At 39.4% G+C, this 15638-nt stretch overlaps 1 protein-coding gene across 1 annotated transcript in view; it reads left to right on the top strand.

The window, feature by feature from the left end:
* RP1 (RP1 axonemal microtubule associated) overlaps positions 1 to 15638 on the top strand; it is a 351147-nt gene that overhangs the window by 91584 nt on the left and 243925 nt on the right. The window contains exons 10-17 of the mRNA XM_063451391.1: positions 4191 to 4267; positions 4356 to 4387; positions 4491 to 4620; positions 6024 to 6127; positions 8148 to 8324; positions 8803 to 9015; positions 14041 to 14218; positions 14970 to 15107. Coding sequence (XP_063307461.1) covers positions 4191 to 4267; positions 4356 to 4387; positions 4491 to 4620; positions 6024 to 6127; positions 8148 to 8324; positions 8803 to 9015; positions 14041 to 14218; positions 14970 to 15107 — 1049 coding nt within the window. The remainder of the gene's footprint in view (positions 1 to 4190; positions 4268 to 4355; positions 4388 to 4490; positions 4621 to 6023; positions 6128 to 8147; positions 8325 to 8802; positions 9016 to 14040; positions 14219 to 14969; positions 15108 to 15638) is intronic.

Below are 15638 nucleotides of genomic sequence, written 5' to 3'. Positions count from 1 at the left end.
GAAATAACCCCGGTTTCACTTTGACACTTCGACAAAAGTCGAAGTGAGTTCGACGATTCGAACGCCACCTTCGGATTGAACTTTGTAACTTTTCAGGACAGAAATAGACCGACCGCACAGCCTGAATCTGTGGAACTGTTTTGGGGCATGAAAATGTGCTTGCGGTCGGTCATAAAGGACTTCCAGCTAACTCTTTAACCCCTGGATGGAATTAGCTGAATTTTGGATATGTTTATAAGTAGAGTATGTTGATTATTAATATGTGTTTTTTATGAAGATTGAATGTATAGTTTTAAAGTTATAAAAATGTATAAAAATGTATGCTTAAATTGTACGTTATAATAGGGTTACCTATCAGGCTAAGGGGAGGGAATCTGTGGGATGTAACCATTGTGTGATTGGGTAATGTTTAATTGGATGTGGGCGTCTCCCTTGCAGGGGAGAATTGCATAAAAGCAGAGTGTGTGTAATTAAACTTCAGAGTTCTTCTTGACCCTCAATACGTAGCCTTGTCTCGTTATTGGAGGGAGCTGCTATATCACACTGGGGATTGCTATGCTCTGCATACTCCCTTGAGCTTTAATCACTTAGTTCTTGTTTCTGATACGCTCTCCTGGAGGAGAGGTCTTCCCCACACGGTCCTGAATGCTGGAGGTTCATTCCAGGGTGGACGGAAGACGGCGCGGCTCCAGTTCAGCTACGGCGGTTGTGGAGTCTGCGGTGGTTGTGGTGTCATCTGCAGTGCTGGGAGACCTCAGGAAGCGCTAGGAGCATCCGTCAACGGAAGGCGTCCGTTACACATGGCATAAAAAAAGCTAGGTCTTCAGTTGTTTTTCAACTTCATCTTCCAAGATCACCAACCTGCATTTTGCTGTAAAAATGCTCTCTAACAATGGGAGTTGTAGTTTAACAGATGGCAGTGGAGTTACAAAATTTATGATATTGTCAGGCAATGTACACCATAAAAGCAATTTTCTTGTAAACTTTTCATTAAAAGAACGCTTCAAATAGATCTTCCACACTCTTTTCAACCGAGTAAGCGGCTAATGAAATTTTACTAAGGATGGTGTTCCACACTTCGGTTTTATAATATGAAAATTAGCTGTAGATCGGAAGATTTATAATCTGGCATATAACATAATTTGCTCAGTTCCTTGACAGAAAAGATGCAGTAATATTCCATGTGCTACTTTAAAAAGTGAAATTAAAATATTGCAAAGATGAAGGGAATTTTCAAACATGTTGGTGTGTAATATAAACATAAGGCACATTTCAAAATAACACTCCCAGAATGCAACAAATAATATGTAAATCACTCTAAACAGTGTGGACACATTTTAGATTTTTAGCTCACATTAAGATAAAGTGAGCCACTGTTCATTTGTTTATGAACATTTCACCATTCTAGAGCTATACAGTGCTTGCTTATGAAATATGGCTGACAAGATATAAATATACATTATTAAACCTTCCCACTGGTTTAATTCTTAATACAATTGTTACATTTTAAAATATGCATCATCCATACAGCAGTGTCCTGTAAACTACATCTCTTAATTTGAGGGTCTTTGCATATTTTGCCATTTTCTTTTTCAAACATGTATGAGAATACAACACAGAGGTCTATTGAGGATCATGTAAGGTGCTCTGTAGAAAAAACGCAAAAAGAAGTCTATTTCCAACCACCATCACTAGTGACGCTGTTGATGCAGAAAACTTTTCCTTCTGTAAATTTCTAGTTTCACTATAAGACAAAAACCTTGTCTTAAGAATTTTTTTTAAAAAAGTGTTGGCATTGATATTCCAGTGCAATCAATATAATTTTCTACATAATTCTATATTTATTGAAAGCTCAAAAGTCATATGTCCACGCCACTTTAACAATCATTGCAAAATATGGAAATGGCCACAAACAACACTGAATAAAAAATAGTAATATAGTATACACTCAGGACCGGTGCAAGCAATTTTGTCTACACAGGCGAAGACGCATTTTGCTGCCCTCAAAATTTGTCTAGTCTGTGTCTATCCACCCCCCTTTTGCTTATCTTACCTATCTTTTTGTCCCTTTTGTGCATCTTGCTGTCTTTTTGTTTCTCTTTTCCCTTTTTGCAAATTGTATCCTCTGTTTGTCATATTTTCACTTTATTACTTTTGAGTCTTTTTCCCACCTTTTGTGGATCTTAACCACCTTGTATCTTTCATCCCCCTTATATTTTTTTCCCTTTAATATAACTTCTCAGTTGCCTCATTCTGTGTTTTACCCACCTTTATGTCTCTCTACCCCCTCTGATTTTCTTACTCCTCTCTGTAGCAAATAGGAATGGAAACCCTCTCACACATTATCGCTCACTGACCCATTCACTTACTGGCTCATACTTACACATATACACACTGGCTGATAGACCCACACATTGGCTATATGTTTACATACAAACACGCGTTCACTGGCTCATATACACATAGGCTCTAACACACACACAGGCTCTTACACACACACACACACACACACACACACTCTTACACACACACACACAGGCTCTTACACACACACACACACACACACAGGCTCTTACACACACACACACACACTGGCTCTTACACACAAACGTATTGTTTCTTACCATTGTTAAACAGTTGTCCCACCAGGTGTTGGTGCCCTATGGAAGCTGCCATTCTTTCTCCAGAGTGCTTCGCCACCGGGACAGGACATTATGTATCACAGCAGCCTTTAAAGCGTTTGGCCGCAGCTGCTCCTCTCGGCTACCATCCCCTCTGTGGCTGCACAGTATTTTTATCCCCTCCCACGTCCGGCACCAGCGAGTAAATTTGGCATGGCAACATTAAGTGACCGTCAGGAGAGGGGCTGTTTGTGCTCCCACCTCCTGCCGGTCACCCGGACTCATTTGCGCCCCTAGGACCGGAGCACCCTAAGGCGGCCGCTTGTGCCGCCTTATGGTAGCGCCGGCCCTGTATACACTTCCTTTAACTAATACCTGCCAATATATGCATTATAAATAGAAATAGCACATATGTCTTGATGGGGCTGCTAGGTTGCCAGTGGAAATGTTGGGCCCTCAGTAGTCTACAGCAGGGTTCTCCAAACTCTGGTCCTCAAGATGTTGCTGTACTACAACTCCCATACTTTTTTGCATGAAATTGATACCCAGAGAGTCATGGTAGTTGTAGTTCCGCAACATCTGGCGAGCCAGAGTTTGGAGAACTGGAATGTCAGTGGCTGAAAACTGCGAAATAGCCAGTATCAATACCCGTTAAGTACCTACAGTGGAGAATAATATTCAATAAAATATATTTGAAAAGAATAATAAATGTCTGTCCAAGTGACTTGTCAATATAAGCTGCTAATAAAGTGGTGCAAAAAGCCATCACACTCTGCATAAAAGTCTACTGCGACAGGCACAGTGCAGGGGATTTATGACCAATACTTATATTACCTTTACTGCTTTACAAAGCTTAAACAGGCTTCAGGTAGTTGAGAATTTCTGCTTATAGTCCTAACTATGGAATTGATTTAATATTTTTGGATAAGCCATAAAAAACTATTTTTATTAAATATTAAGATATAGCATATCTAAAAAAACAATACGCAATATACAATATGTATATATATTATTAAATCAATGTAAAAGTTTATTAAACATATATTAAATCATTTGAAAAGCTTATCCAAAAAATTCAAAATTAAGCCCTATATTCTGTTTCAAGATGTTGCCTGGATGAAACAGGCTTTCAGTGGCAAACAATTTTCCAATCCAGGTTCTACCTTTATTTCTTTCTCATCGCCTCCTGTTCTCGCATCTCATATTTCTTTTATTACAATTGCGTGAATGTTACGTTTACCCATTTTACAGCACTGCAGGAAATGTTGACATTTTATAAATAATAAGTAGTTTGTAAAAATACTAGCAAAGTCTTTATGTCCTCTGGGTTCAAAGGGCAGTTGAAAACCAGCCTTTTTAATAATAGTTTAGTCTCCATATTTTAATAAAGAAAATAAACTGACATTTTGAACCATGTTATCCTTCCCGAACCGTATTTATATATTTCTTTCATTTTACTTGTAAAAGAATGCAGCGTAGATAGAATTAGCTATGTTGCAATGTTTACATCCATATGCTTTCTTAATTCAATATATATTATTTTCTTATGCTTGGTATTAATCACTGAAGATGGTTGGACAAAGGTGAAGATGATGGCAAAATTGCAAGGCATCTATTCACGGCAGATGAAGTTGATTTTCCGGCCAGTAAGCATATAAACACTAAACATTTCTTATTAACTGTGCTTATTACGGAATAATGGTGTTTATTGATAAAATGCTCTTAATTCAACAGGGCAAGAGCTTGAACTGAAGAGGAAGCATATTGTAAGGAGTTATGTTCGTCTTTCTGTGTTGCATTGTGGTGCTAAGAGAACTCTACAAATCGATTGCTTAGAAGTAATTGTTTATTTCTGTATTCTTTAATCAGTGGAACGCAGAAAAATGGAAGTATCAGAAAGGCAACATTTTACAGTTCTACTGCAAAGCAACAAGGAAATTTATTCGACTCACTCCAGACAGCAAAGTGGATGCTCTTGGAGAAAAGAAGGATAAATATGGTAAATTTGAACTTTAGATGGCAGGTCACCGTGACTCACGTTAGCATGGAGTGCTTTATAATAGTGTAACATTATGGTACATAAAATGCACCTTTCACATCTTAGTAGTTGCTGCCAAGACCTCTAATCTACCAGTTTTACATGTTTATAAGTTACCTATACTTTAAAACCAATGACAGCAGGTGGCACGTCTTGGCGTCAAGCTGTTTACTGTAAGTGTGAAGGTGATGTTTTATTCTTAGGTACCTGGGAATAATTCATTTATTTACTGGTCTTTATATCGTTTTATCCTTGTACAGTGCATAAATGGTTAGTTGTCTATAAGGGCGCTCCTACTACGCTAGTTCTCCCTGAATGGTATTTGTTTAATTGAATTTCGGTGATCTAGTTTTAGCATTGACCATTTAGATATATATTAAAGGAACACTATAGGGTCAGGAACACAAGCATGTATTCCAAAACCTACAGTGTTAAAACCACCACCGAGCCCCCTTGGCCCTCTCTAGCCTCCCTAAATATAGTCAAATATTACTTTTATTCCAGTCTGCTAGAATCGTTGGAGCTTATTGTGCCGAATCACAAAAAAATCCTGGGTAACCCAAAATTATATTCATATGGTGACCATGGCTCTACATTTTCTGGTACGAGTGGTAGTCATGCTAGTCTATTAGTGGATACTATGTTTTATGGTTCTTTAGGGAGGCAGAATGTAAACAGTTTGGTTCAAATATTCCCGTCTTCATAGTACTAATCAGACTATGTGCTATATGAAGTATGCAATATACTTGATCTACTTTTATTGCTAAATCCCTTTACAGCGGTGCAGAACTGAACTAATCCTAAACTACATTTCTAACTCAAATAAAGACATCTTAAAATGCATTATGCATGGGAGCAAAATGCAAATCTAACCTGACTTAACTGCTTTATGTAACAACGCATGCAGACAGAGACTGATCGCATACTACAAAATCCTGTATAGCTGCAGTGTACATGTTAAGCCAAGAATAGGTTCATTCATGAAAAATGTCTACTTGGCAAACTATATATAAGATTTATTCTATGGGTTTTTCTTACGGTCTTTTTGTCAAAGTTTGCAAAAGCACTTGAAACATACATAAGACAAAGTGGTCCCTACATTACCTACATTATCTTCCGATATCTTTTGATTTCAGTGATAATAATTTCAGTGCAAAACAGTTTTTATGAACATATTTGTGAAATGCTCAATTTTATTTTTATTTTGGGGCGGTGGGGAGGGGTGTGTGGGTTGTAGAGTTGAAGAGCTGTTTAATTTTCTGCACAAACACATTGTGTTGGCTATTAAACAGAGCATTTGGTCTATATACTTTGTTGCATTTTATGCTTTATAAACCAAACAATTTTTTACAATTTCTTTTAAGGATTCTTTGATGTGATGGTAAAACGAGGAAATGTTCGAGTATTTAAAAGCCATCAAATCTCAAGTGTTGCCTTGGCAATTGACAAAGGAATAGTTACTGCAATGGTATGATAAATATATTAAATTACCAATACAATCTATAATGTTCCAACACAATGTTTTATGTTAGCAAGCTTGTCTGTTGAAATGTAAGATATTATCTGTCTTTCTCCCTCTCTCTCTATCTTTCTAAACACACACAAACTCACACACACACACACACACACACGTCAAGCTGGCATGGTAGAAATAAAAAATAAAAGGTCAGTCATGCTTGAGATACTGGAAATATTGCTCGGTTCCACAACAGAAAACTGTTGCTCAGAAAGGAATGGTGCTATATAGCTTTGGAGTATCCATTTAAAATCCTAATTTATAAATGTGCCAATTTCATTGTGAATTTAGCATTTTTAAAATTCAAAATAGGAATGCCTCCACCAGCTGTCAGTCATTAAAGCAGGGGAGATTCACTTTCTACTTCCGTTAGCTCCACTGAGCTAATGGAAGAGCTCCCCTCCTGCTGGTGAGTTTTTATAGTCTATGTCTCCCTCCCCTCTTTGTATCTCAGACCATGTGTCTTAGACACACATTGAGAGGAGAGGAATGGGGACTGGCACACATGGATGGGAGAAAAGGAGTCTAAGACATGGAGAGGAGGGTGGTACTGTGACACATGGAGGGGAGAGGAGAGGGGACTGAGACACATGGAAGAGAGGGAAGACTGTGACACATGGATGGGAGCGCAGGGGGGTCTGAGACACATGGAGGGGGGTCTGACACATGGAGAGGAGAGGGGGCTGTGACACATGGAGGGGAGAAGGAGGACTGTTACACATGGAGGGGAGAGGAGGGGAGTCTGAGACACATAGAGGGGAAGGTCTGAGACACACGGAGGAACTGGAGGGAGGAGAGATGCTGAAATAGCATAGAAACAGAGTCTTCTCTTTGAGAAGCCTCTGATTGGACAATGCTCAGTGAAATGACTGAAAGTCACTTCTTATGAAAAATGAGAGGGCTTACAAAACCATTCATAAGAACTGCAATTTTTGCAAGCTCTTTTAGACTATACCCTCAATGAATACATAAAAATATGCATGCATGTATTCGTAGAGGATATATCTACTAAACTGTGGGGAAGGGTTCTGTTTTTTTTGTTTGTTTTTTTTTCAAGTGTGGAGTGGGCCTTTAATTTCCATCCTATACAAATGAAATTAGAGAATCTTTGTCCACATGGGGAAAATTCGAGATGCACTGAGCAATGGGAGGAAGATCAGCAAAAAATGATGGAGGGAGGGGACTGGGAACAGATTTGGGAGGCTGCCTCCAAGTTCTCTATATGTGTTACTTTACAGGAGCAGGTTAACAAAGCTATGTTTAGGTGGTACCCCAAACCAGTGAAGTTACTCTACATGGGCAGATCTTTCATTAATCTATGTTGGAGGGTGTGGTGGACATGCCTCAGGGTGATCTGCTTCTGGGAAAGTGTTCATGATTTGCTTGCTAGTGTCCTTTATCTACCAGTCACTTTGAAACACCTGTACTTCCTACTTTACAAACTAGAGGGAATAGCCTCATGCAATCTGAAATTATTCAATTAGCTAATCCTAGCAGCTAGGGCCCTCATCCAAAATTTGAGGGGAGAGGGGGCACCCACTGTAGATATGGTTGTAGTTAAATTCAAACATACTCCCCTAATGAACAAACTAATGGCCCAAGTAAGACATAAAAACCTTTCATATAGTTTTGCAGCCCTGGGAGGGTTTAGAATCCCCTACCCCATTCTCCTCCCGTTTGTCCTATTATCTCTTCCACTTTCGCTTTCCTGTTTGTTCTTTTGGATATATATTCCCTATTATGATGTAAAAGGGCAGGGGATTGGGAGATTATTAAACATTACTATTAAACATATGAAACAATGTGCTTTTGTGACGATCTGTGAGCAATTTACAAACTTACATTACCATATCATTATTTAAAAAAAAAAAATTATTCTATTACCCTAAAGCTCTATATGTCACTGAGCACACTCTGTATTACATTTGTCCAATCTAGATATTTCATTATTGTTATATATATTTCAATCTAGGATAATAGTGGGATTATATGTGAACTGTTTGTCCATCCTCAACTAAACCGGAATGTTACATTGGAATCTACAAGAGTGCCGGGTCTCACCATATCCTTTGACAGGGAGGGTAGAGCTAATGATGGCAGCACTGATGGTTATGCTGGGATTACTAAAGAATTTGTTGTCCATGTAAAGGTGAGTAAAAGATTAGCCCACCTCTACATTTATTGTATTGAGGATATGGTTCAAAGTTTTAACTATTTACATATGTTGAACAAATAATTTTTTTTCTGCAGGGCCCAATATCTCTTTATATATACATTGTTTGCATTTACATTAAGCTGGTAATATAGGAATCGGAATATCTAAAATCTTTATTAATATTAATGAAGGGCTCACATATAGAAACATATGGCTAGATTCTCTTAGCAGAGGAAGGTAAATTCCTCCATTGATCTTTGTAAGAAAATTGGCAATTATTGATACCAATCAAGAAGATCTGTGTCTTGGATTTTGACAGCAGAGCAATACAAAGTGGTCAGAGTAACTGGCCTGTGTCCTACCACAGGCTCACGCTTTAGTCTTTATTTTGTTCATTATAGGAGCAAACTAAAATAATGGGTGACATATTTGTTTAGATAAATGTGTTAATGACTGCAACTTTCATTTTCAGGGTATTTTTCAAGATGGCTCTATTATTTTGCTAACCACCAGCTGGGTTCAGGCTCTGTGTAGAAGATTGGATGGACTCTGCAGTGGAGCTGGGAATCACAATACAGAGTCATACTGGAGAGTGCAAAAAATGAGCTCTGCTGTCTATATGTTTGAAAGTGTAACAAACCCTCATAACTACATTCAAATAAAAAATGGCAAATGTGATGGAACCGTGAGTACAAATGGATTATCTATTCATCACTTAAGGTTAAATGACTGGAGGATCACAGATTAAAGAATATATAATGAATGCTTTAAGGAACACAAACATTAATTACAACTAATTTCAGAAACACCGCTTTTAAAACTGTACAAAACGTATTCACTAGGTTGTTTAGATGAAAAAATAATATATCCAAATGTGAGGCTCTTAAAGCGGCTCTGACACTGTTCAGTATTTCATAAAGCTGTAATCTTTATGAAGCAGTAGTACTGCCAGTGATGCATTTGCCGCGAGGCAAACAAGGCATTTGCCTTGGGCATCACTATCCAGGGGGCGGCAAAAAAGGCGCCCCAAAATGCCAAGGCAAATACCTTGTTAGCCTGGTGCCAGACGGCTAGCTGAGTTCCAAGGTGGGCGGCGAGGGAGCGCTGATTTGTGAGCTGTCTCTGCTCAGCTCCCTTGCGCGCCGCAGAGTGAATCCAGGAGCCGGAATATGATGTCATAAATCCACGCTCCCTCGCCCCCCGCCCTGGAATTCAGCTACCGGCCCAACTGCCTGCACGCCTTCCTCCCTCCCTGCCCAAGCAGCCTGGCCAGCAGCCCCACTGGACACTAGGTAAAAAATCCAAAGGTAGGGAGGCTGGGTGGATTTAAATTAGAGTGAAAAAATAATCTGTGAATGTTGGGGGGAATGTGTGTGTGTGTGTGTGTCTGTCTGGGTCTGGCTGGCTGGCTGGCAGTGTATGTGTCTGTGTCTGTGTCTGGCTGGCAGTGTGTGTGTGTCTGTGTCTGGCTGGCAGTGTGTGTGTATATCTGGCAGTGTGTCTGTATATCTGGCAGTGTGTCTGTATGTCTGTTCGTGTGTGTCTGTGAGTGAGCGTATGTCTGTCAGTGTGTGTCTGAGTGATTGTGTGTGTCTGTGAGTGAGTGTTTGTGTCTGTGCGTGAGAGTGAGTATGTCTGTCAGTGTGTGTCTTTGAGGGCACCTGTGTGTCTGAGTGATTGTGTGTGTGTCTGTCAGTGTGTGTCTTCGAGTGAGCGAGTTTCTGTCAGTGAATCTGTGTGTGTCTGAGTGATTGTGTATGCCTGTCAGTGTGTGTGTCTGTGAGTGTGTGTTTGTGTGTGTGTCAGTGAGTAAGTGTGTGTGTCTGAGTCATTGTGTGTGTATGTCAGTGATTGTGTGTGTCTGTGAGTGAGTCATTGATTGTGTGTGTCAGGTTGTGTCAAATGTGTATGTCAGTGTATCTGAGAGTGTGTGTCTGCCACTCAAAATGTGTGTGTTAGTCTTTAGCAGGAAGGGTTGGGGCAAATGTAAATTAGGGGGTGCCCGAGTTACGTCATGCATAGGGCAGCACAGATCTAAAATACACCTCTGAGTACTGCCTGTGCTGGAATTTGTCAGAATTCTTTTGGGACTACTTTATCTTATGAACAAGACTAAGGTTAACTACAGTTGACTAAAGGATGAGCTCCACCGTCATCTTTTTTCCAGTCCCAGCAGCCGTCACAAGTGATGGCTGATGGATTGAGGCATTGTCTCACTCATTGCGAGACATGATATATGGAGGCATCTGCGATCTCACTGGATCATCCATAGCCCTCAGTGTTCTACTCTTGTACATGTGTGAAAGTACAGCACTGATCACTGATGTGATACCTGGCCAACGAAGTCCCATAGGTTGAAGATGGCAGCAGCAGTTTAAAGTAAGTAAACCTAAATCTATGACAGTATTCCACGGCCACTGGACCCTAATTGGAGATGTCACCTTTAGTGGTTTTTACAAATTTTACAGATGCTTGATTGTGACAGATCCACTTCCTTATTTGCATAGTAGTCAATAACATTTGTGAAACCATTTCAGCTTCATGTGGTACACCACAGAATATACTGACCCCACACAGATGTGACATCGAGTGCCCTGTCACCATTTTTGCAAATCACTGCAGTTCTAATCTATCATGTGGAAAGAGGCAGGGACTGGGGGCTCATGGCACCATAGAATAGCCTAAAAGTGGTTATGGTCTATTTAATCTTACAACTGCACTGCCTGTCTATTGTGTGTGAAATCCCTAATATACAGACATTTAGTAAGCACTGACACCTGGTGGTAATTGCTTCAAAAAGACACAGTAATGGATACATTTTGTAGGTATATATATATTTATATATATACACACACACACACACACACATAAAATGTATCCATGACTCAGTATATATAATATGCAATATTATCACTATAAAGGGATCTTTATTCCAGTAAGCATATTTCTCATATGATGAATGGATCTATTATCAAATAAAACAAACTCTAAATATATGTCACAAATAATTAATAAGTGATTTTGACAATGGAAATGGAAATTCGTCTTCTCTCGTTCGGGCCATCAAAATATCCAGCTCCAGGCACATGAAGCCCTAAATTCAGCGCTGATTACATACGTTATGTCCTTTTAACCTAACATAGAATTCTCTTCACAGTCTTTGAAAGGGTTTTAATCTAATTAGCTAAATCTGTGAATTGCTTAGTTAGCAACAAATAAAACAAACACACACACACAAAACAATGTATGTCAATGAATATGTCTATATCAACATTCTCTCTTCAGTTATTTCAATGGGTTTTATCAATAAATGTGAACTATACGGGTTTATGCAGATTAATAGAGCACAATGCTCATGGATTTGTCTAAACCATGGTTCGTCAACCTGGTCCCTACCGCCCACTAGTGGGCGTTTCAGGATTCCAGGTGGGCGGTAGGGATTTCCAGGTTGATCGGGCCGGTGCGAGCCGGCGGTACCCGTGCGACTGGGTACCGCCGTGACCATTTGCGGCTCCGGCCCACCCGGTAAACCGCCGGGGCCGCCTTCCAAAGTGTCCATCGGGTGGCCCATGCTGTCAGGGCCACCCGATGGATGCGGATTGTAAGGGGGCCCGGTCAGCGCTGGGCGCTTTAACAGCGCGACCGGGCCCCCTGTGATGACATCAGAGCTGGGAGGAAGTGATTCCCCGGTCACTCCTCCCAGCTAAAACTGAGAGCCGCGCGGGAGGATCACCAGGGAGTCAGTGTGAGAACTCTGACTCCCATCCACCTGAGCTAAAACTGAGAGCCGCGCGGGATGATCACCAGGGAGTCAGAGTGGGAACTCTGACTCCCATCCACCTGAGCCACCACTGGACCCCAGGGAAAGTCACCCTCCTGCACCTTAAAGGTAGGAAACAGGAGGGTGACTTAAATATAATGTGTGTGTGTGTGTGTGTTTGTTTGTGTGTGTGTGTCTTTGTAGGTATGTCTTGTGTGTGTGTATGTGTCTGTCTGTGTATATGTGTGTGTGTGTGTCTGTATGTGTCTGTGTATATATGTGTGTGTGTGTGTATGTGTCTGTCTGTGTATATATGTGTGTGTGTGTGTGTGTGTCTGTATGTATGTGTGTCTTGTCTTTGTATGTATGTCTTGTGTGTGTGTCTGTCTGTGTATATATGTGTGTGTGTCTGTATGTGTCTTTGTATGTATGTCTTGTGTGTGTGTGTATGTGTCTGTGTATATATGTGTGTGTGTGTCTGTATGTATGTGTGTCTTGTCTTTGTATGTATGTGTCATTGTATGTGTGTTTTGTGTCTGCGTGTGTGTGTCTATGTATGTCTGCATGTGTGTGTGCATGTCTGTGTGTCTGTTTGTATGTATGTGTCTTGTGTGTATGTGTGCCTGTCTGTGTCTTTGTGTGTGTGCATGTCTGTGTGTCTGTTTGTATGTATGTGTCTTGTGTGTATGTGTGCCTGTCTGTGTCTTTGTGTGTGTGTATGTATGTGTGTCTTGTGTGTCTGTATATGTGCCTGTCTGTGTCTGTATGTATGTTTTGTGTGTGTCGTATGTGTCTGTATGTCTTGTGTGTGTCGTATGTGTCTGTCTGTATGTATGTGTGTCTTGTCTTTGTATGTATGTGTCATTGTTTGTGTGTGTGTCTATGTATGTCTTATGTGTGTGTGCATGTCTGTTTGTATGTGTGCCTGTCTGTTTGTATGTATATGCTGCGAGACTAAATATTTGATATCTGGTTCGATTTTCGTAAGGAACAAACGAAGGTCTCTTTCAGTGATATTCAGACGACTTCTCTGTTTGCGCATAATATGATTTCTCATTTGTGCGTCAGCTCATCTCCTCTCCCTCCTCAATTCCCCTCCCCACCTTTTTTTCCCCTTTTTTCTATTTTTTAACCATCCTTATAGCAATGCCCAGTAGGAAGGCTGAGCTAGGTAGCCCACTTACTATAGTCCACTATAACATACACACAAGACACACACACACACACAGGACACACACACACACACACACACAGGACACACATACAAAGACATAGACAGGCACACATACGTGTGTGTGTGTATGTGTGCCTGTCTGTGTCTTTGTATGTGTGCCTGTCTGTGTCTTTGTGTGTGTGTCCTGTGTGTCTTTGTGTGTGTCCCCTGTGTGTGTGTCTGTATGTTATAGTGGACTATAGTAAGTGGGCTACCTAGCTCAGCCTTCCTACTGGGCATTGCTATAAGGACGGTTAAAAAATAGAAAAAAAGGGGAATAAAAGGTGGGGAGGGGAATTGAGGAGGGAGAGGAGATGAGCTGACGCACAAATGAGAAATCATATTATGCGCAAACAGAGAAGTCGTCTGAATATCACTGAAAGAGACCTTTGTTTGTTCCTTACGAAAATCGAACCAGATATCAAATATTTAGTCTCGCAGCATCAACCTCAAGGATCTCATTAATCACTAGTAAAGGTAATTTCAATTTACTTTATTGTTTTCTCATTAAACGTTATAAAGTTAAAAACCTTATAAACCTGCATTAAGTAGAAATAAAAAGATAAATGTACGTACATTTATTTTTTTAAAAAACACCCCCCTTTCTTAAAAATATACCGCATTTGCGCGAAAACTGGTGGGCGGTAAGGAAATTTTTTCAACCAAAAAGATGCATTAGTGGGCGGTAGGTAGAAAAAGGTTGACTACCACTGGTCTAAACGGTGTTTCTGTTACAGGGTTCAGGTGATGACTACTGCAGTTTCAAAGTCGACAAACATTTAGAAAGCGGATCAGTGACTCTGGAATCTATAAAGTATAATGGAATCTATATTGGACTTCAATCTAACGGGAATGCAATACCAACGGTCCACACAGGGGAGAAAAACATAATGTTCTATCCGAAAGTCATCAAGTGTATGCATTAATTTGCAAATAATTAATAATTGTCAGAATGGTATATGTATATACAGAAAGCATTTTCATTGCTTCGTAGTTAAACAGCAACAAAGGGAATTGGGGATCACCATTTTATAATCATTAAATAATGCCATCCCTTAACAAGTTTAGGTTAAAGTAAATTCTACAAGTCAGGGATAGGGACGGAGAACGTGAGGACTCTAAATATACTGATGTGGATTCTTTGCATACTGCAATAGCATGTTATGTTTTGCATTGTATCTATACGTAATAAAATTGTACATAGGCATTATTTCTACAAACTGACGTGATTTTACGTTCTGATGGCATTTTTTAGAAATCTGCATTCCCAAAAAAAGTTTCTAGATTCCTTGCATATACATATAAACAGGGATTTTATTTATTTATTTTTTTGTCATTACTTTATATGACAAACTATTTCTCTGCTTCTACGCACATGTCTGAAATAATGCAGAAGGTAATGTGTGTAAAATCTCGAACTATATATTTATCACATTAAATCCCCCAACATGTTTTGTAAAAAGTGAGCAAATAAATGATGAATAAAAAGAGTGTACATTTACATAAATTCATATTTTTATAGGTAATTCTAAGAGGCCATCTGTATACAAAATACAATTTGACCCTAATTTTATTTGTTAAAAACAAGCATAAAGAACTTAGTAGTGAACGGGTTAATTAATTCAACATACACACCATTTATTTTGTTTTTAACTTTTTGTGCTAGTTGGCAAAGAAAAACCTACAGAATCAAAAGCCACACCCAATCAAGACAAGGCAGAATTCAACAAGCATTATGGCGAAATTGTGCACACCCAGCAGACAGTGGCGTGGAGCCCATCAGTATCTCCACCCTTGACCAAAAGTGAGTTGTATAGTTACAGCACAGATCTGCTTCATGTCCACAAATTCTTTATCAGAAGAGGAAGCAAGTCTGATTGTGCAGGACGTTACCTAATGCACCGTTTGACACGAGTTTAGTCCTCTGCTTATTGTAAAAGTTTATTCTGTATGTGACTAATGATTACGTGACTTGATTAATCATATCTAGTTTAAAGCAGTGCCATTTTATTTCTATTCTGATATTAAAATATCACCAGAAAAAAAAAATATTAGACTACGCTTAATTCTTCTATTTAAAAAAAATGCATTCCTACAGAGAAAAATCTGTTCCCTGAAAAAAGTATTCTATTATGAATTTGGGCTGGTGAATTAAGCAATCTACGTTATTTACATTTTTGTATGCCAATTAATAAAATGAATAAATCTATGTATGTGCATGTACACTACTTTGCTAGGTCAAAGTTAAGTGGATATTCTATTTCAAAATTGTAGGCAAAAAGGGAGGAATGTAAATAATTCAACAAAAATAAATGAATAGTGGTTTGGCGCTGAG

The sequence above is a fragment of the Pelobates fuscus genome, chromosome 4, assembly GCF_036172605.1.
Source record: "Pelobates fuscus isolate aPelFus1 chromosome 4, aPelFus1.pri, whole genome shotgun sequence".
NCBI classification, from domain to species: domain Eukaryota; kingdom Metazoa; phylum Chordata; class Amphibia; order Anura; family Pelobatidae; genus Pelobates; species Pelobates fuscus.
The sequence above is the reverse complement of the archived record's forward strand: the minus strand, read 5'-3'. Positions and strand labels throughout refer to the sequence as shown.